Source organism: Molothrus ater, chromosome 5 (assembly GCF_012460135.2).
Source record: "Molothrus ater isolate BHLD 08-10-18 breed brown headed cowbird chromosome 5, BPBGC_Mater_1.1, whole genome shotgun sequence".
In the NCBI taxonomy this organism is placed as follows: Eukaryota; Metazoa; Chordata; class Aves; order Passeriformes; family Icteridae; genus Molothrus; species Molothrus ater.
The window spans coordinates 1532754-1554956 of NC_050482.2; the positions used below are offsets into that span (position 1 = coordinate 1532754).

Below are 22203 nucleotides of genomic sequence, written 5' to 3' on the forward strand. Positions count from 1 at the left end.
CATCTGCTGCTGGAGGAGGAGGAGGAGGAGGAGGAAGTAAGTGCCAAACCCCAGGAATGAGTGTTCCAAGGCTTCTGTGCTTTCCAAAGAAAAGCCTTGGAATGCCACTGATGCTCCTCGTCCCCCCACAGATGCACCAGGCAGGGCTACGTGGTGACAGAGACAGACATTCCCATGGAGGGAATTCCCTCTGGGAATGAGGAGGTGGCGCCTCCTGTCATTGTCCCCACGGGCTGAGCACCCACCCTGGGGACACTGGGCGCACCCAGCATGCCGAGGGATGCCAGAGGATGGAATTCTGGAATTCTGGATGCTTCCCCCAGGGGTGGCAGAGCACACGGAGCAGCCAGGCTGCTCTTCCCGGCCTGAACACGGATGATTCCCATGGATGATCCCAAAGGTGGGTGGCTGTCCCGCACTGGGAGCTGGCAGTTGGGGGAATTTGCCCTGGGGATGCTGGTGGTGGGCAGGGAGAGGGTTGGGATGTTGGGATGGGGTTTGGGATGAAGCTGAGTTGCCCTGGCCCAGGTAATTCCCATTCCCTGTCCAGGAGCATGGATAGAGTTGGATTGGCTGGACACCTGTCCCATCCCTTGCCCAGCTTTGTCCCCAGATCCCAGAAATGGATGGAGAGGGACCCAGCCAAGCATTTCCCCACATCCTCAGCTTTGTCCCCAAATCAAGAAAAGTGAAAGATTTTGGGACCATTTTGGTTCATCTTTTGTGCAGCCCTGGCTTTGTCCTGCCCTCTGTTTCCAGCTCCCCAATCCCTTTCCCAGCTTTGTCCCCAAATCAAGAAAATGGATGGAGAGGGGCCCAGCCAAGCATTTCCCCACATCCTCATCCTGCTCCTGCCTTTTTCCCCAAATCCCAGGAATAAGACTTGGAGAGACCCAGCCAAGCATTTCCCCACATCCTCATCCCTTTCCTGCTCTCTTGCAGCCACTGAGCCAGAGCCAGAGGTGCTGGGACCATCCCACCCCACAGAGAGCTCAGGGATCCTTTGGAAGCACTCCCAGCCCTGATCCCAGCCCTGATCCCGATCCCCAGCGGCTCAGGGGGAATCCAGGCTGGAGCAGACTCTCTACAGACACCATCAAGGACCAAATTACACCATTTAGGAATATTTTCCTTTGTGGGTTTTCCCTTTATCCATCAGCAGGTTTTATCCACTTGTTTCCTTATCCAGGTTTTATCCACTTGTTTCCTTACACTATGGAAAAGGCAGCTCTTTATTTTTATGTATAAATAAATATATTTTATATAAAAAATAACCCAGCAGTGGTTTCTTAACTGGATGGGAAGGACTGGGTTGGGGTGAATCCATGCCCACAGCACCAAGGACATTCCATGGAAATGAAGGGTTCAATCCCATCCTCTGGAGCTGCCAGGTCTCAAAAAGCTTGGGAAGCTGCAGGGATCCAACAGCTGAAATTCCACGGCTTTTCCTGGCTGCTCTTGTCCTGTTGGTGCCTTTGATCCAGGATGTGTGCCAGGCACTGGGCACAAGGAGAGGCTGGGAGGGAGCACTGCAGGTGCCTGATCCACTGCTCCAGGCTTTGTGCTTCCATCCACATCCAAGGGTTTGGGAATGCATTCCTGGAGGCAGCTTTGAAAGCGAAAGGAGAGGGAGCAAAGCAGGATGTCTGAGATTCCTGCAGCAGGCACAGCCCACGGCTCCAGGACAGATTCCTGAAACCACTTTCAGTTTCCATTGCCTGGGGCACAGGCTCTGGAGTTGTGGCACAAGGCACAGAGTGTGATCCACCTGAGCATTCCTGGGAAATAAAGGCTATTTAAGGGCAGGCAAGAGACACAAAGGAAGTGTTGAGGCTTTTCTTGGCTACACATTTAATTTTAGGATTGGAAACCGCTCTCCACTTTGTCCCTGAGTTTGGCTGGAACCAATCCAAAGGAATTTTTCTGCTGCTGCCTCATTTCTTCCTTCCTGGTTGGCTGCAGGGAGAAGGGAAAGAATGCAGGGAAACCCCTTGGCTGCAAGGATGGAAAATGAATGAACTGGGAGAGATTTATGATTTCCTCCCAGGGCTGGGCAGGAATAGTTCATTTTAAAGAAATTAACTTTGGATACTTTCCAGTGTTGAGTTTCCTCTTTTTCCAGTGGGTCAGAGGGATTTCCAGGAATGATGGGATATTAAGGAGGTTTGGACACTGGCGACAGGGGGAAGAGAAGGAATGTTCCAGAATGAACCCTGCTCTGTCTGATCCATTCCTAAAGTGCAGATTCCTCTGGATATCCCATTCCCACCTCCTGGAGGATGAGGCAGGGCTGGAGGAAAGGCATCACATCATCCCCAGGGAGCCTGCAAGTCCCTCTGGAGCTGGGACCATCCTGCTCCAACATCTGCCTGAATTGGGAGCTGGGCTGAAATCCTCTCAAAAATCCACCTGGAATGTGGAGCTGGGCTGAAATCCTGTCAAAAATCCACCTGGAATCTGGAGCTGGGCTGAAATCCTCTCAAAAATCCACCTGGAATCTGGAGCTGGGCTGAAATCCTGTCAAAAATCCACCTGGAATCTGGAGCTGGGCTGAAATCTTGCTCCAACATCCACCTGGAATTTGGAGCTGGGCTGAAATCCTGTCCAGCTTCCACCTGATTTTGGAGCTGGGCTGAAATCTTGCTCCAACATCCACCTGGAATTTGGAGCTGGGCTGAAATCCTGTCCAGCATCCACTTGATTCTGGAGCTGGGCTGAAATCCTGCTCCAATTTCCACTTGATTTTGGAGCTGGAATGTGCCAAGAGGATCTGTCCCACATCCAGGATAGCTCTGGGAAGCTGGAGGGCTTTGTTAGAGCTGGATGGGCCCCTACTGGATCGTTGGGTAAGAGGTGAGTGGAGTCAGGGAGCTGAAGAACAGCCAGGTGCAAGCCTGGCAGAGGAATCCCCCTGGATCCTGGCTGCTGTCGCTCTGTGGGAGGAAAAGAGGAGATTTCAGGGAAGAGGAAGCTGCAGGAACACAACCTTGGCTTCCCAGCTCTGCCACAATCCCAGGAAGGGAGCCATGCTGTGCCCAAAGCAAGGAAATCCCACACAGAATCGTGGAATGGTTGGAAAAGATCTGTAAGGATACTGAGTCCAGCTATTCAAGGTGAACTGATGCCCTGTGCAGGCTGAGCTAGAGCAGAGGCTGGGCAGAGCTCCAGAATAAAGCAGGGATTCATTCCAAGGATCTCCTCCATGGATGCACCTTGGGCAGCACCAGAGCCCAGCCAGGGCTGCACCCAAGATGAACCAAAATGGCCCCAAAATGCACCAGCGCTCCCGGGGTCTCTCCCTGGGATCAGTTCTGCTCCATTTGCATCTTGCAGTTCATTGTCCCATTCCAGCCTCAGCCCCTGCAGTCCCACCCTGCTTGTTTTTCTCTCTCCAGCCCACGGGGTTTGTGCTTTTGGGGCTGAGATTTGGGCCATTTGTCCTTGGTGCCCAGCTGGAGCAGGAATTGTTTTGTCTCCCTGCTCTGTGCACAGAGCTCACCATCCCATAATATGGAGCTCAGAACTGCACACCAAAGCAGCTCAGAATGGGACAAATAGAAAAGCCAAACCTGAGGCATCAGACAGCCCTGTCCCCAAGTGCCACATGCACAGGGCTCTGGAACCCCTCCAGGAATGGGAGCTCCAGCCCTGCCTTGGGCAGCCCAGTGCCATGACTGGAAACCCTTTCCATGGGGAATTGTCCCCAGGGTCCCCCCTGAAGCTGCCCTGGCCAGCCTGAGGCTGCTCCCTCCTGTCCTGGCCCCTGTCCTGGCCATGGAGCTCCCAGAGTGACCTCGTGCTCCCTGCGGAGCTCGGCCTTCCCAGCCCCTCTGGGCAGGATCCAGCTGGGCCCAAAGCCAGGCCTGGCCCCAAAGGTTGGATTGTCCCTGGGCCAGGGCTGCTGGGCCAGCCCCACCTGGAGATTCCATGGGCTCCAAGGGGCACACGTGGGATCTGACACAGCAAAACCCACACTTGGACCCACCTGAGGTCTCAGATGGGATCTTTGGGATGGAGTGGATTTGTGGGAAGTGCAACACGACCTGGAATTGCCCTTGGAATTCACTCCTGGTTGTGAGCACAAGGAAGTGGATGGGGAGCTGAGATCCCTGCTCAGAACAGGGACTGGAATGGCTCGGGAAGGCTCCCAAATCCCAAATCCCAGGGAAGGGACGTACGTGAGTCAACGGGAGCTTCTTCACCACCAGCCCAGAGGTGACTTCCAGGGAATTTGTACATCCTGGCACACAACAAGCAACAGGAGCCCCATCCTTGTCCTTGCCAGCCTCACTCAGCAGCTCCACCCGGAGGAAACGCTCCTGGGAAACGGAAAAAAGGGAATTTCAACCTCAGAGGCAGCTGAGGGAAGCTGAACGTTGCTCCATAATTTCTTTAGCCCCTAAGGAAGAGACTTGGAACATGATGGGATTTAAAGAAGGAACAAAACCCCCAATTCCTGGTGGTGAAAAAGCTCCAGCAGAAGGCGATGGCAGGAAGGAAAGGAAGGGAATGAAGGAAGGGGGGAATGAAGGAAAGGGGGAATGAAGGAAAGGGGGAATGAAGGAAAGGGGGAATGAAGGAAAGGGGGAATGAAGGAAAGGGGGAATGAAGGAAAGGGGGAATGAAGGAAAGGGGGAATGAAGGAAAGGGGGAATGAAGGAAAGGGGGAATGAAGGAAGGGGGGAATGAAGGAAGGGGGGAATGAAGGAAAGGGGGAATGAAGGAAAGGGGGAATGAAGGAAAGGGCTGGAAGTTCCTTCAGGCAGGGAAAAGGGAACCTCCACACTTCCATGGAGACAAAAACCCAGGATCTGTGGAAAACAACATCCAAATGCAAGAACTCTGGAAAAAGCCCACTGCAATCCCGTGTCTTCCTGCTGGAACCTCTGATGGAGCAGCAAAATGCAGGAATAAAAGTGATTCCTGCTACTCTGGTGCATGCCAGCACAAGGAGCAGCCCAGGGAATGAATCCCAGGACAATCCTTTGGTGCCTGAAGTCACCCCACAGCAGGATTCCCTGGTCCTGGAAGGTTTCACTCACTCCAGCCAGAGACAGAAGGTTTTCCAGGGATTTGGACAGCAGCAGGCACTTCTTGGCTCTGGTCACGGCCACGTAGAGCAGGTTCCACTCGTCCTCAGGGGTCCTGTCTAGGAGGGAGGAGACAATCCATGGGTGTAGGGAACAGGGGGGAGCAGCTCTCTGCTCCTTCCAATGCTTCTCCTTCCCAGCCCAACCATTCCAGGATTCCATTTGGGATGGATCTCTGGCATTTTGTGCTGCTGGATGTGCTTGGGGTGGGAATCTGATCCTGATTTTCTTCCTGCTCAGGATTTCAGGCTCTGTCTCCATGGAAAGCTGGGAGGAGACCTGGGACATTCCCACTCCTGCTTGTCCTGACAGGAGGAGGAGGAAAACAAATCCTGGAGGGATTTGGGATGGCTGGGGGCTCCTTTCCATGGAGAAATTCCCAAAAATCCAATCCAAACCTGCCCTGGCCCAGGCTGAGGCTGTTCCCTCTTCTCCAGGGGCTCATTCCCTGGATAACCTGGATGCTCTGGGCATTCTCATGGGGGTACGAACACAGAATTCCCAAATTACTGAGGCTGGAAAAGAATGCTTCAACCAGGATGAGGCTTGGAGCACCCTGGGACAATGGAAGGTGTCACTGCCCATGGAACTGGATGGGCTCCAAGGTCCCTTCCAAGCCAAAACCATCCCAGGATCCAGCTCTGGAAGGACAGTGGGGGTTTCTCTGGGAAAGCAGGAATTTGTGTTTGCAGCTCCTGCCTCATCCCACATTTCTCCCTCCCCTCTGCATGGCTGGAGAAGCCACTCCCAGATTCCTGTTTGGAGCCCAGGCTGGGCTCTGGAGGAGCTTCCCAGTCCCTGGATTCCCTCTGGGAATTCACTGGGAAGGGAGAAATTCCAGAACAGGAGCCTCAGGGCAGCAGTGGCTTCCCCAGGCTGGATTGGGCTTTGCTGCTACACAACTCCAAGCTTGGCTGTGGGAATATTTATGGAATGGGAGAATCCATAGGGCTGGAAAAGGTGTGCAGGACAATAAGGAGGGAGAAGTTGTTCTAATGGGAAAAATCACTGGGAGGGCCCTAAAAATAGGTACAAAAAAAAAAAAAATAAAGACTTGACCTTTCTTTTGCTTGCTCTGTTTGGAGACAAGATGGTGGAATCAGGGAACCATGGAATTATTCAGGTTGGGAAAGGCCTCTAAGACATGGAGTCCAACCATTCCCAGCACTGCCAGGGTCACCCATGTCCCCAGGTGCCACATCCACAGGGCCTGAAATCCCTGCAGGAACGGGGACTGCAGCCCTGCCCTGGGCAGTTCCAGTGCCTGACCCCCTTTTCCATGGAGAAATTTCCCCAAAATCCCCCCTGAGCTGCCCTGGCCCAGCCTGAGGCCGTTCCCTCTGCTCCTGTCCCTGTTCCCGGCTGTGCCCTCCTGGCAGGGACTTGTGCAGAGCCACCAGGGCCCCCTGAGCCTCCTTTGCTCCAGGCTCAGCCCCTCCCCAGCTCCCTCAGCCCCTCCTGGTTCTCCAGACCCTTCCCAGCTCCCTCAGCCCCTCCTGGTTCTCCAGACCCTGCCCAGCTCCATCCCCACTCTCCAGCCCCTCACCACAATTCCTTTCCCCCTTTCTGGTGTCCCTCACCAAGAGCAATGTTCATTCTCCTCAGGAAGGCCCCACTGACAAAAGGGATTTGCACAAAATCATCAGCGACACAAACGGTGTCAAACTCCAGGCCCTTGGCTTGGTGCACGGTCCCGATGAGAACATCTGGGAAAAACAAGGAAAAACGGTCAATCCTGGCAGCAATAATGGGAATTCTTGTTTCATTTCATTCTGCATCCATTCCCCTTCTCCCAGAGCTAAATCAGGAGCCTTCTGTGCTAAATCAAGCTTCTCTGTGGGGAATCAGGATGGATGAAGGGAATTTGTACCAAGGGAAATTCCTGGTTGGCATCCCAAGCTCCAGCCACATTCCCAAACAGGAATGCTCAATATTGGAGGAATTTTCTTTCCCCAGATTCCAACAGGAATCCCAAATGGGCAGGGGCTCCACATTCCACTATCCCAATGTCCAGCCTGGCCTTGGACATTGCAGGGATCAGGGGCAGCCCCAGCTGCTCTGGGAATCCCTTCCCAAAATCCCAGCCCAGTCTCCCTCTCCAGGGAATTCCCTCCATTCCCAGCTCTCCCAGCCTGGGATTGGATCCATCCCCACCCCGACTCCTCTCTAGGAAGGGATTTTGGGATCCGGGGGCTTCACTGGGAATCTCAGGACTCCAGGAAGGGTCTCCCTTCCCTTTTCCATCCCCAACTTCCATAAAAATCCCTTGGGATGGCTTCTGAGTGTCCCAAATCCCAGAATCCCAGAGCAGTTTGGGTGGGAAGGGCCCTCCAAGCTCATTCCAGGGACACCTCCCCTATCCCAGGGTGCTCCAATCCTTCCTTGGACATTGCAGGGATGCAGGGGCAGCCCCAGCTGCTCTGGCAATTCCAGCCCAGCCAGGAATTCCTCATTGCCAAGATCCCATCCCTGGCTGCCCTCTGGCACTGGGAGCCATTCCCTGGGTGCTGTCCCTGCAGGCCTTGGCCCCAGTCCCTCTGCAGCTCTCCTGGAGCCCCTTCAGGCCTGGAATGTGCTGGAAGCTCTCCCTGGATCCCTCCCTTCTCCAGGGGAACATTCCCAGCTCTCCAAGCTGCCTCCAGAGCAGAACCATTCCAACCCCAAACCCTCCCAATCCCAGCCCCGTTCTCCCCAAAAAACCCAACCCAACCTGCTGAGCCTTTTCCCAGGATGGAGCTCCAGCCCAGTTTTCTGCTGGGCCGTGGACTGACCTGCCAGGCCCTCGTGGGACACGTGGCTGCTCCTGATGCTGCTCACCAGCGCCGGGATCCTGTCCCTGTACCTCTCCACGATGGCGATCTTCACCTCCAGCTCCCTGTCGTCCACGTGCGCTGCGTATTCCTTCAGCCCCGGCAGCCCCGCGCCCTCCGCCCACCTCCTGATGAAGGCATCCTCAATCTCCAGCTTTGCTGCCACGGAGCAGGAGGCATTTATTTCATAGCTTTTCATTCCTATTTTCATTTCTATGATTTATTTCATGGTTTGTTTTTTTTTTCATTTCCGTTTCTATTTTTTTTTTTAATTTCTATTTCTAGCTTTCATCGGGATTTTTTCAATCCTGGATCAGTCTCCATTGTTTTCCAGCTGTCAGAGAAGTTTTCCAGGCAGGTCACCTCGCCAAAAAGTGGGAATTATATTCATGTAATCGGATGTTTGTGGAAAATTGGGGAATCTTTTGTTATCTCCATTAAAGATATCATCTGCTGTTCCTAGATTTTAAAGGGATGATTTTTATCCTGAATTTTCCCCTGAATTTTACTCCATATTTTAAAGGAAATCCTGAATTTTATCATGAATTTTTTACTGATTTTTATTCCATATTTTAAAGGAAATCCCGAATTTGATCCTGAATTTTATTCCATATTTTAAAGGAAATCCTGAATTTTATCCTGAATTTTTTACTGATTTTTATTCCATGTTTTAAAGGAAATCCTGAATTTTATCCTGAATTTTTTACTGATTTTTATTCCATATTTTAAAGGAAATCCTGAATTTTATCATGAATTTTTTACAGATTTTTATTCCATATTTTAAAGGAAATCCTGAATTTGATCCTGAATTTTATTACATATTTTAAAGGAAATCCTGAAATTTATCACATATTTTACAGGAAATCCTGAATTTTTATCCTGAATTTTTAAAGGAAATCCTGAATTTTATGTTTTAAAAGAATGTTTTAAAGGAAATCCTGAATTTGATTCCATACTATAAAGGAAAGGCTGAATTTTATCCTGAACTTTATTCCATATTTGAAAAGAAATCCTGAATTTGATCCTGAATTTTATTCCAAGTTTTAAAGGAAATCCTGAATTTTATCATGAATTTTTTACTGATTTTTATTCCATATTTTAAAGGAAATACTGAAATTTATCGCATATTTTACAGGAAATCCTTAATTTTTATCCTGAATTTATAAAGGAAATCCTGAATTTTATGTTTTAAAGGAAATCCTGAATTTGATTCCATACTATAAAGGAAAGCCTGAATTTTATCCTGAACTTTACTCCATTTTTAAAAGAAATCCTGAATTTTATCCTGAATTTTATTCTATACTATAAAAGAAAGCCTGAATTTTTTCCTGAATTTTATTCCATACTTTAAAGGAAATTTTAAAAATGGAGATTTACACCCAAAACAATCCAGGGAACACTGAAAATAAATTAAAAACAACTTTTGGGAATTTTTTGGGAAATTTTTGGGGAAAATATCCCAAATTCTGGGTTTACTTACATTGAAAATAAGGAATCACTGTGGAAAGATGGGAAAAGATGCCTGACAAAAATTCCCAAATTTTGGGATTTCTGGAATTAAGCAGCCAAAATAGCCCAGCCTGTGATAAAACCATTAAAAAATGAGGTTTCAACTAAAAAAATAATTAGGAAATATAAAAGTAACCAGGGTTAATTAGTAAATTATAATATATATAATGTATAATATAAAATTATATATAATATAGAAATTATATGTGATTATTAGAGATGTTGTTGTTGTTTTGATTTCCAGCAAAACCTAAAAAAATCCTGGAAAAAAGAAGGCTAAGGGAATACTCACAGTTTTTCCTGACATCTGCAGGCAGGCTGAGCTTCCAAATATCATAAATTCTGCTCAGGCCAAATTTCCCCAATCCCTAAAAGGAAGAAAAATGTATTTATAAAATTTATTTATAAGCCAAATTTTATTTATGTATTATTTTTATATGTATTTATGTTCATATTTTTATTATTTTATATACGTGTTGTATGTTTTATTTATGTATTTATTTTATCTACAAAATAAAATTTATTTAGAAAATATATAAAATATTTTAAAATAAAAAAATATTAAATTACATAAAATAAAATAAAAAAATTTGAATTTATAAATTTGATTTATTCCAAACTGCAGAAGATTTTTAAACCTGAGCACTTCAACCCCTCCTTGAACTGGAATTTGTGTGGAAAAAAGATGGAAATTTTGAAATATCAGCCTAAAATTTCCAAGGATCAGGTTCCAAATATGCTAAAATTCCTAAAATCAGGCTCCAAAACTCTCCAAATTCCACCAATTTTCTTGTTTTCCTGCCCCATTCCTGATAAAAATGGGAAAAATAATCCTAAAATAGAGATGAGGCCTGCAAGGCTTGGAAAATAACAGCTCTGAATAACATCCCTGGCCACAAAAAATTCCTGCTTTTTCCTGGAATATTCATTGAAAACCTTGGAATTCTTTATTCCAGCTGTCCATTCCTCTTTTCCTTGCCCCATCCCTCATAAAAATGGGAAAAATAATCCTAAAAATGGGATGAGGCCTGCAAGGCTTGAGGAATAGCAGCTCTAAATATCATCCCTGGCCACAAAAAATTCCTGCTTTTTTTCCTGAAAATTACTGTTTTTTCCTGGAATATTAATCTAAATCATTGGAATAACCTGTTCCAAGTGTCTATCCCTCTTTTCCTGCCCCTTCCCTCATAAAAATGGGACAGATTATCCTAAAAATGGATTGAGGCCTGCACAAAAAAGCCTCAAAATGGGACGAGGCTGAAAGGCCTGGAGACGAACAGCTCCAAATAACATCCCTGGCCAAAAGAATTCCTGCTTTTTCCTGGAATCTTTATTTAAAACCTCAGAATAACTTGGCCCAACTGTCCATCCCTTTTTTCCTGCCCCATCCCTCATAAAAATGGGACAAATTATCCTAAAAATGGGATGAGGCCTGCAAGGCTTGAGGAATAGCAGCTCTAAATATCATCCCTGGCCACAAAAAATTCCTGCTTTTTTTCCTGAAAATTACTGTTTTTTCCTGGAATATTAATCTAAATCATTGGAATAACCTGTTCCAAGTGTCTATCCCTCTTTCCCTGTCCCATCCCTCATAAAAATGGGACAAATTATCCTAAAAATGGATTGAGGCCTGCACAAAGAAGCCTCAAAATGGGACGAGGCCTGTGAGGGTTGGAGAGGAACAGCTCCAAATAACATCGCTGGCCACAAAAAATTCCTGCTTTTTCCTGAAAATTACTGCCTTTTCCTAGAATATTTATTGAAATCCTTGGAGTTCTTTATTCCTGCTGTCCATCCCTCTTTTCCTTGTCCCATCCCTCATAAAAATGAGACAAATTATCCTCAAAATGGGATGAGGCTGCAAGGGTTGGAGAGTAACAGCTCTGAATATCCGTGACCACAAAAATTTTTCCTGGAATATTCATTGAAAACCTTGGAATTCTTTATTCCAGCTGTCCATCCCTCTTTCCTTGCCCCCTCCCTCATAAAAATGAGACAAATTATCCTAAAATGGATATAGGCCTGCACAAAGAAGCCTCAAAATGGGACAAGGCCTGTGAGGGTTGGAGAATAACGGCACCCCTGGGCACAAAAAATTCCTTTTTTTTTTCCTGGAATATTCCTTGAAATCCTTGGAATTTGACTGGGTGCAACACCCCTCACCCCAATGACGTGGATTTTGGCCGGGGGGTCTCTCCCAGAGTATTCCACAGCGTCCTCAAACACGTTCCTGTTGCTGCGCGACAGCAGCGCCACCTTCCCCTGCCGGGCTCCCCGCACGTCCCCTGGGGGAGAAATTCCCAGTTACTCACAGCATTCCAGCTGGAATTCCCAGTTAAACACAGCCATTCCCAGTTAAACACAGCATTCCCAGCTGGAATTCCCAGTTAAACACAGCCATTCCCAGCTGGAATTCCCGGTTAAACACAGCCATTCCCAGTTAAACACAGCATTCCCAGCTGGAATTCCTAGTTACCCAGAGCATTCCCAGCTGGAATTCCCAGTTACCCACAACCATTCCCAGCTGGAATTCCCAGTTAAACACAGCCATTCCCAGTTAAACACAGCATTCCCAGCTGGAATTCCCAGTTACCCAGAGCATTCCCAGCTGGAATTCCCAGTTACTCACAGCATTCCCAGCTGGAATTCCCAGTTAAACACAGCCATTCCCAGTTACCCACAGCCATTCCCAGCTGGAATTCCCAGTTAAACACAGCCATTCCCAGTTACCCACAGCCATTCCCAGCTGGAATTCCCAGTTAAACACAGCATTCCCAGCTGGAATTCCCAGTTAAACACAGCCATTCCCAGTTACTCACAGCATTCCCAGCTGGAATTCCCAGTTAAACACAGCCATTCCCAGTTAAACACAGCATTCCAGCTGGAATTCCCAGTTAAACACAGCCATTCCCAGCTGGAATTCCCAGTTACCCAGAGCATTCCCAGCTGGAATTCCTAGTTAAACACAGCCATTTCCAGTTACCCACAGCCATTCCCAGCTGGAATTCCCAGTTAAACACAGCCATTCCCAGTTAAACACAGCATTCCCAGCTGGAATTCCCACTTAAACACAGCCATTCCCAGTTAAACACAGCATTCCAGCTGGAATTCCCAGTTAAACACAGCCATTCCCAGTTACCCACAGCCATTCCCAGCTGGAATTCCCAGTTACTCACAGCATTCCCAGCTGGAATTCCCAGTTACCCACAGCATTCCCAGTTACTCACAGCATTCCCAGCTGGAATTCCCAGTTACCCACAGCATTCCCAGTTACCCACAGCCATTCCCAGTTACCCACAGCCATTCCCAGCTGGAATTCCTGGTTAATTAATAATTAATATTATTTAATGAACAAGTTATTTTATTTATTATATCTTATTACTAAATTTATTGTTATCTTTTGTTATTATTCTATTTTAGGAAAGTAATCACTATTAAGATTTAATTATTAACTTAATTACATATTCTATTATTGTCTATTTTGCTATTAATTTATTGTTTCTATTTTATTGCAAATTTAATAATAGGCAATGAATTGTTAATGGCTTATTATTAATTTAATGTAACCTTTTATTATTTTATACTTATTTTACTTATATTTATGTTTTAGTACTAATTTAATTTTGGTAAATTAGTTATTTTTGATATTTAAATATTAATATAATCTAATATCCCATTCTTAATTTAATATTTATAATATTTTGTCTGTCATTCTTAAATGTAATATTTTATTATTTTATATTTTATTATTTTTAATATATTTTACTGTTAATTTAATATTTTTATAAAATATTTATCTGTTATTATTTTATCTGTTACTATTAATTTAATATTTATCTGTTATTATAAATGCATTATTTCTCTTTTAATATTAATTGAATTTAATTAATTTATTATTATTTATATTTTAATATTAATTTATTTTTATATTATATTGTTAATTTAATATTTACATTTCATTGTTAATGATATATTTTATTATTAACTTAATAGTAACATTTTTTATCTGCTACTGCTTAATATAGTAATTTTTAAATTTGTTAATAGTTAATATTTACCTGTTATTATTAATTTAATATTTTCCATTTTTAATGGAACTTTAGGAAATTAACTAAATATTTATTTTCAGGAAATGAATTGAGTATTTATCTCCAAGCACACAATTATCAAATTTTAGAATAAATTAAATTACATCAATTTCATGATTTAGTACTCATTGTTAATATTATTATTTAATACAATTGATTAAGTATTTCCCAATGTAATGAATATATTGCTAACTCATAATTAAATGTATAAATTAAATTTATAATTTAATCATATTTATTATACATCATATTAATATAAGATTATTTAATATAGTTCAGTAATAGTATTTATTATTTAATAATAATAGCATCTGATATTATATTGATATTAAATATTATATTAATATTTGCTATATTAATATGTACAGTATAAGATACTTTACCATTAATAAAATACTATAATAAATACAGTAATATTATAATAAAAATAATAAAAGTAATGCTATAATAATATAGAATGTAATATATAATGTAATAATAAATACAGTAATATTATAATGAAAATAATAAAAGTAATGCTATAATAATATAGAATGTAATATATAATGTAATAATATATAATAATATAGTATAATATAGTATAGTATAATAGAATAGAAATATAATATACTATAGTAAAACAGTATATAATATAATAGTGTATAGTAGCATATAATATATGCTATTACGTATATATTATATATATATATTACATATAATATATAATACATATACATACATATTATATTATATATATATTATAAATTAGTATATAATATAATAGTATATTATATTATATATTAATTATTCCGGATCAAATTAATTAATATTCTTATTTAATATAATTAATTCATTCATGATTCCTGGGGAATCCCTGGGGGATCTCTGGGGGATCCCCATTGCCAGCTCACCCCTTTGGTTCCCTCCCAGCAGGGTTTTGCTGCGGATCCCTTTGCACACATCCAGGATCGTGGCTCCCACGTAGGCGATCTCGGGGCCGAACCTGAAACTCTGGAAAAATCCCAGGATCAGCAGGAAAACCAGAGTAATTCTTGGAATCTCTACAATTCCATCTATCTATATGGAATTATGGGATTCCCAGCAATCTTCTGGACTGGTTTTTTTCCATGGCAAAAGCATCAAAATCCCTCCAAAACGTTCCTGGGAATCTTGGTTATTTTTAAGACCTTCTGGAGAACTTTCCTCTTTGAAAAAGCAATAAAATCCCTTCAAAATATTCCTGGAAATCCCGGTCATTCTTAAATCCAAATTATGCCATTCCCACCAAACTCCTGGATAATTTTTTTTCCTGGAAAAGGCACCAAAATCCTCAGAATATCCCTGGAAATCCTGGCCATGGGCAGGGCCACCTCCCACTGTCCCAGGCTGCTCCAGCCCCAGTGTCCAGCCTGGCCTTGGACATTGCAGGGATGCAGGGGCAGCCCCAGCTGCTCTGGCAATCCCAGCCCAGCCAGGAATTCCTCATTGCCAAGATCCCATCCCTGGCTGCCCTCTGGCACTGGGAGCCATTCCCTGGGTGCTGTCCCTGCAGGCCTTGGCCCCAGCCCCTCTGCAGCTCTCCTGGAGCCCCTGGAATGTGCTGGAAGCTCTCCCTGGAGCCTTCCCCTCTCCAGGGGAACATTCCCAGCTCTCTCAGCAGCCCCAGGTCTGGTGGATCCCACAGCTGGATCCAGCATTCCAGATGTGATCCCCTCAAAAAAGAGGAATCTCCCTGAAACAAGGCCTCAATCCCAACTCCCACTTTTCCACCAACAGGATGGGATCCCTCCACTAAAGCCCCACAACTGCCAGATTCCCATGAATCCAGGGAAAAGCAAAGCCTCCACGGTGCCAAATTTCCCATGGAACTGGGATTTATCCTTGGAAAACGCTGCCCTTACCTGGGTCAGGTAGTACACGTGGGTGTGAGGCAGTAAGTACAGGGTGTTGACAGCCCCCCGGAAGGTGTAGATCTGCTGGTGAGGGTCTCCCACCAGGATCTTCCCACACTTTTGGGATTGCACAATATCCACGATGGCTGTGAGGGGAAAAAAAAATTGGATCATGAAGGAAGAACCTGCTCCAAAGCCAAGGGAAAGCTCAGTGTGGATCATGAAAGAAGAACCTGCTTCAAAGCCAAGGGAAAGCTCAGTTTGGATCACGAAGGTCCAAATCCAAAGAAAAGCTCAGTTTGGACTATGAGGGAAGAACCTGCTCCAATCCAAACCCAAGGAAAAGCTCATTTGGGATCATGAGGGTCCAAATCCAAGATAAGCTCAGTTTGGATCTTGAGGGAAGAACCTCTGTTGCTGAGCGTCTCCCCCCAGGATTTTCCCACACTTTTGGGATTGAACAATATCCACAATGGCTGTGAGGGGAAAAAAAAATTGGATCATGAAGGAAGAACCTGCTCCAAGGCCAAGGGAAAGTTCAGTTGGGATCATGAGGGTCCAAATCCAAAGAAAAGCTCAGTATGGACCATGAGGGAAGAACCTGCTCCAAATCCAAGGAAAAGCTCAGTTTGGATCATGAGGGAAGAACCTGCTCCAAATCCAAAGAAAAGCTCAGTATGGACCATGAGGGAAGAACCTGCTCCAATCCAAACCCAAAGAAAAGCTCAGTTGGGATCATGAGGGAAGAACCTGCTCCAATCCAAACCCAAGGGAAAGCTCAGCATGGATCATGAGTATCCAAACCCAAGGAAAAGCTCAGTTTGGATCATGAGGGAAGAACCTGCACCAATCCAAACCCAAGGGAAAGCTCAGTTGGGATCATGAGGGAAGAACCTGCTCCAAGGCCAAGGGAAATCTCAGTTGGGATCATGAGGGAAGAACCTAATCCAAACCTAAGGGAAAGCTCAGTGTGGATCACAAGGGAAGAACCTCTGCTGCTGAGGGTCTCCCACCAGGATTTTCCCACAGTTTTGGGATTACACAATATCCACGATGGCTGTGAGGGAAAAAAAAAATGGATCATGAGGGAAGAACCTGCTCCAAACCCAAGGAAAAGCTCAATTTGGAAGAACCTGTTCCAAATCCAGTTTGGATCATGAGGGTTTGGATTGTTCCAATCCAGTTTGGATCACCTGCTCCAATCCAAACCCAAGAAAAAGCTCATTTGGGATCATGAGGGTCCAAATCCAAGATAAGCTCAGTTTGGATCTTGAGGGAAGAACCTCTGTTGCTGAGCGTCTCCCACCAGGATTTTCCCACACTTTTGGGATTGAACAATATCCACAATGGCTGTGAGGGGAAAAAAAATTGGATCATAAAGGAAGAACCTGCTCCAAGGCCAAGGGAAAGTTCAGTTGGGATCATGAGGGTCCAAATCCAAAGAAAAGCTCAGTATGGACCATGAGGGAAGAACCTGCTCCAAACCCAAGGAAAAGCTCAGTTGGGATCATGAGGGAAGCACCTGCTCCAATCCAAACTCAAGGAAGAGCTCAGTTTGGATCATGAGGGAAGAACCTGCTCCAATCCAAACCCAAGGGAAAGCTCAGCATGGATCATGAGGGAAGAACCTGCTCCCAACCCAAGGAAAAGCTCAGTTGGGATCATGAGGGTCCAAATCCAAAGAAAAGCTCAGTATGGACCATGAAGGAAGAACCTGCTCCAAATCCAAGTGAAAGGCTCAGTTTGGAAGAACCTGCTCCAAATCCAAAGAAAAGCTCAGTTGGGATCATGAGGGAAGAACCTGCTCCAAACCCAAGGAAGAGCTCAGTTGGGATCATGAGGGAAGAACCTGCTCCAATCCAAACCCAAGGAAAAGCTCAGCATGGATCATGAGGGAAGAACCTGCTGCAATCCAAACCCAAGGGAAAGCTCAGCATGGATCATGAGTGTCCAAACCCAAGGGAAAGCTCAGCATGGATCATGAGGGTCCAAAGCCAAGGGAAAGCTCAGTTTGGATCATGAGGGAAGAACCTGCTCCCAACCCAAGGGAAAGCTCAGTTTAAATGTCAAACCTGAGGGGAAAATGAATTTAAATTCCAAATGTTTAGGTTGAGATACTTCCATCCCATTCCTGAACACATGGAAATCCCCTCCGGGAGTGGGACTGGAGCTCCTGGAATAACTCACCTGGAGTGCAGTCCTGGGCTTCATCCACAAAAATGGCATCGTATCCTGAGAGCTGGGGCTTGCTGAGCTGCCAAAGTTTCAAATATCCTGAGGGAAAAAAAACAGGAATTTCAAGGACAGGGAAGATCCACCACGATCTTTAAAACAAATCCCCTTTTTCCCTTTTTTTGGGTTTTTTTTTTGGTGACATTTCTGGCTTTGCTTCCTGTTTGGAATTTCCACATTTGGAAGGGTTGCAAAAAATCTCTGTCTCCCTTGGCAGCCCAAATTTGATGATTTCAAGTTTCTTAATACCCACCAAAAATTCCAGTAAAAAGGTTTTTTCCAGTTATCTCCAGCACTATGCAGAGGAAAGGATGTGCTGGAAGCAACTTCCAAATTTTGGGCTTTATTTTTAGCCATTAAAAAACGTAAATATCCTTAAAATCTGCACATTTTTATCCTAGTGGGAGCACAAATTCATTTTCTGTATTTTATAAATACAGATAAAATGAAAAATTGAGCCAGAGGGATATTCCCTGGTGAGCTATTGGCAGGAAAAAAGGGATTTTCTCCTTCTGGATGCTCAGCCAGAAGTAGGAATAATAAATCCATTGATTTTTCCACCACCAAATCCCTTTTTCCCAAGGGATTTTCCATCTCTTTTACCATCACAACTCATCTTGTATTCCTTCTCTGCATCTCCATCCAGCTTCTTCATGTTGTGCCAAATCTCTTTGGCCTCTTCCACGTTGATCTAAAATGGGAAAACAGAAGGATTGGGATAAAACCAGGGGATAAAAATAAAATTATGGAATGGTTTGGGCTTGAAAGGGCCTCAAAGCCCATCCAGTCCCACCCCATCCATGGACAGGGACATTTTCCCTATCCCAGGCTGCTCCAGCCTGGCCTGGGGCACTGCAGGGATGCAGGGGCAGCCCCAGCTGCTCTGGCAATCCCAGCCCAGCCAGGAATTCCTCATTGCCAAGATCCCATCCCTGGCTGCCCTCTGGCACTGGGAGCCATTCCCAAAAAGCCCCAGATCCCTTTTTTCCCACCCCAAGCAGCTCCTCAGATCCACAAGGATTTGGGGAGGAGATTGGCTGAAAGTATTTTTTAGGGAAAACAGGGATTATGCCTTTTTTCCCCAAGCATCACCTTCCTTCCAGTCTTTGATTTCTCCTCCCAGTCTTTTGATTCCTCATCTCAACCTTTGGATTTTCCTCCCAACCTTCGGATTTTCTTCCCAACCTTTGGATTCTTCCTCCCAATCTTTTGATTTTCATCTCAGTCTTTGATTCTTCCTCCCAATCTTTGATTCCTCCTCCTCCCAACCTTTTGATTCCTCCTTCTCCCAACCTTTTGATTCCTCCTTCCAACCTTCGGATTTTCTTCCCAACCTTCAGATTTTTCCTCCCAATCTTTTGATTTTCATCTCCTCTTTGATTCTTCCTCCCAATCTTTTGATTCCTCCTTCTCCCAACCTTTTGATTCCTCCTCCCAACCTTTTGATTCCTCCTTCTCCCAACCTTTTGATTCCTCCTTCTCCCAACCTTTTGATTCCTCCTCCTCCCAACCTTCGGATTTTCTTCCCAACCTTTTGATTCCTCCTCCTCCCAGCCTTTTGATTCCTCCTTCTCCCAACCTTTTGATTCCTCCTCCTCCCAACCTTTTGATTCCTCCTCCTCCCAACCTTTTGATTCCTCCTCCTCCCAACCTTTTGATTCTCCTCCCAACCTTTTGATTCCTCCTCCCAACCTTTTGATTCTCCTCCCAGTCTTTTGATTCTCCTCCCAACCTTTTGATTCCTCCTCCCAACCTTTTGATTTTCATCCCAATCCCTTTGGAATTGCCTCTGATTTCTTCCAAAGCTCAGGACTGACCCCAACCCTTGACTGAAGGATTCCCCAATCCCAAATTTCAGTTGAACACGGGAAAATCTCTTCCGATCAACATTTTGGGAAGGGGGATGAACATGAATTATTTTATAAAATCATGGAATGCTTTGGGTTGGAAAAAGCCTCAAAGCCCATCCAGTGCCACCCCACCCATGAGCAGGGGCATTTCCCACTATCCCAGACTTCTCCAAACCCCATCCATCCAACCTCAGAAAATTCCAGAGGCTCCATCCCAAAAACTCACCCTCTTTTCCTGTGGGCTCATTTGCTGCATGTTTCCATGGGTGTTTTTGAACCACAGGGGCACGTGCTCCTCACAGATCTCCTCATCTGAGGAGGAGAAGAAGTTTCCCAAGGTTTGGGACACTGTTTTCCCTCTTACAAACAGGGACTGGCCCTCCCTATTCCGGAGGAGGAAGCTGATGGAATAAACTGACATCTTGGAGAAGTTCAGCTTGCCTTTCTCTTTGTACCTGTGCCAGAGGGACAAAAAAAAAGACAAAAAAAGGACAAAAAAAACGAGAGAAAAAAGACAGGAAAAAAAAAAAAGCCAAGGAAAAAAAAAGACAGAAAAAAAAGGGAAAAAAAAAACCACAGGAGAAAAAAGAAGAGGGGGGAAAAAAGAGAGGGGGGAAAAAAAGAGAGGGGGGAAAAAAGAGAGGGGGGAAAAAAGAGAGGGAAAAGAAAAAAGACAGGAAAGAAAAAAGAAAAAAGAAAAAAGACAGGAAAGAAAAAAGACAGGAAAGAAAAAAGACAGGAAAGAGACAAAAAAAAGTTAAAACCCACAGAAATCCCTTTTTTTTTGCACTATCCCTGGGAAAAGCTTGGCTTTATATCCCAATTCATTGTAATAATGGAATATCTTTAAATCTGCACAGATTTGTCCTGGTGGAAGCACAAATTTGTTGATTTTATACATTTTAGAAATGGAAAATTGAGCTCATCCCTGGAATTCCAGGGTGTTTGCAGAGCCAGGGAATGGGATTTTCCTGGTGTTCCAGGTCATGGCTCATTTTCCTTGCTACCCCCAGCTTAGATGTGCCAGAACTAGACAGAAACTGGATCATGACAACAGCTGAGGATAAGGAAAGTGATCCTCTGGAAAAGGAACTGATCCTCAGGAAAAGCAGCACTTGGAGCAGTTGTAGCATTCCAGTGGGAATGGGAAGTGGGAAAACCTCATTCCCAGTGGATTTCCATCTCCTAAACCATTCCTTGGCTTTGGGGTGCTCCCATGGATGCTAAAATCCCTGGAGCATCCCAGTGCATCCATCTGGAAACCACAAAAGACAAATTTCCCCCCGTTATTTGTGCTGCCTCGAATCCTGGGGGTTCCCCTCAAAACCACTTCCCCTTCCTCGTCCTTTCCCTGCTTCCACAAAGGAACTGGAATTCCCCACTCACTGCCTCCCAATGCTTCCAAAAGCCAAGGAGTGGAAGGTCTTGCAGGTGACATTCTTTGGGAAAACCCTTTTCCCCTTCTCTGCCACAGCTTTGTTAAAAGTCAGGTAAAGGAATTTCAGCTCCGAGAATTTCTCCGCGTACTTCACCAAGGTGGAGGTTTTCCCTGTGCCTGGGGAGGAGAGGAAAAGAAGGAATAAAATAAAAATAAGGAATAAAATATCCATGGTCAGGAATGAATTATTCCATATATTTTAATTTTTTTTTTACACCTCCTTCTCCTGCTGTCCCAACTCAAATATTCCACTTCACTCCTGATTTCAGAGAAACAGAGAATTATTTAGGTTGGCAAAGTTCTTTAGGGTCAAGCCCAACCATTCCCAGCACTTCCAAGGCCATCCATGTCCCCAAGTGCCACATCCACAGGGTTTTAAAATCCCTGCAGGAATGGGGACTGCACCCCTGCCTGGGCAGCTGAGCAAGGGCTGGATAAGCCTTTGCATGGAGGGATTGTCCCAATGTCCAACCCAAACCTTCCCTGGCACAGCTTTAGGAACTGCCCACTCCAGTGTGGGTCCAGTCCTTCAGGAACTGATCCCTTTTCCATGGGCTCAGTCCTTCAAGAACTGCTCCCTTATCCATGGGGTCAATCCTTCAGGAACTGCTCCCTTTATCCATAGGGTCAATCCTTCAGGAACTGCTCCCTTTATCCATGGGGTCAGTCCTTCAGGAACTGCTCCCTTATCCATGGGGTCAATCCTTCAGGAACTGCTCCCTTTATCCATAGGGTCAATCCTTCAGGAACTGCTCCCTTTTCCATGGGGTCAATCCTTCAGGAACTGATCCCTTTTCCATGGGGTCAATCCTTCAGGAACTGATCCCTTTTCCATGGGGTCAATCCTTCAGGAACTGCTCCATCCTGGATCCCTTTATCCATGGGCTCAGTCCTTCAGGAACTGCTCCCTTTATCCATGGGGTCAGTCCTTCAGGAACTGCTCCCTTTATCCATGGGCTCAGTCCTTCAGGAACTGCTCCCTTTCCATGGGGTCAATCCTTCAGGAACTGCTCCCTTTATCCATGGGCTCAGTCCTTCAGGAACTGCTCCCTTTCCATTGGATCAATCCTTCAGGAACTGCTCCCTTTATCCATGGGGTCAGTCCTTCAGGAACTGCTCCCTTTATCCATGGGGTCAATCCTTCAGGAACTGCTCCCTTTATCCATGGGCTCAGTCCTTCAGGAACTGCTCCCTTTTCCATGGGGTCAATCCTTCTGGAACTGCTCCCTTTATCCATGGGCTCAGTCCTTCAGGAACTGCTCCCTTTATCCATGGGCTCAGTCCTTCAGGAACTGCTCCCTTTATCCATGGGCTC

The 22203-nt window shown here is 45.2% G+C and overlaps 1 protein-coding gene across 2 annotated transcripts in view; it reads right to left on the reverse strand.

The window, feature by feature from the left end:
• Positions 1-2636: 2636 nt before the first annotated feature.
• FBH1 (F-box DNA helicase 1) overlaps positions 2637-22203 on the reverse strand; it is a 37523-nt gene continuing 17956 nt past the window's right edge. Inside the window, exons 9-21 of one of the 2 annotated variants that reach the window (XM_036400629.2) lie at positions 20837-21005; positions 19677-19905; positions 18204-18291; positions 17556-17642; positions 15378-15514; positions 14388-14487; positions 11573-11694; positions 9702-9777; positions 7862-8059; positions 6671-6796; positions 5043-5149; positions 4179-4319; positions 2637-2933 (exon numbers count right to left, since the gene is read on the reverse strand). In XM_036400629.2, coding sequence (XP_036256522.1) covers positions 2832-2933; positions 4179-4319; positions 5043-5149; positions 6671-6796; positions 7862-8059; positions 9702-9777; positions 11573-11694; positions 14388-14487; positions 15378-15514; positions 17556-17642; positions 18204-18291; positions 19677-19905; positions 20837-21005 — 1682 coding nt within the window. In that variant the 3' untranslated portion in view covers positions 2637-2831. Of the gene's footprint in view, positions 2934-4178; positions 4320-5042; positions 5150-6670; positions 6797-7861; positions 8060-9701; positions 9778-11572; positions 11695-14387; positions 14488-15377; positions 15515-17555; positions 17643-18203; positions 18292-19676; positions 19906-20836; positions 21006-22203 lie in introns of those variants that run through there. The other variant, XR_004981799.1, reaches the window with a different exon arrangement.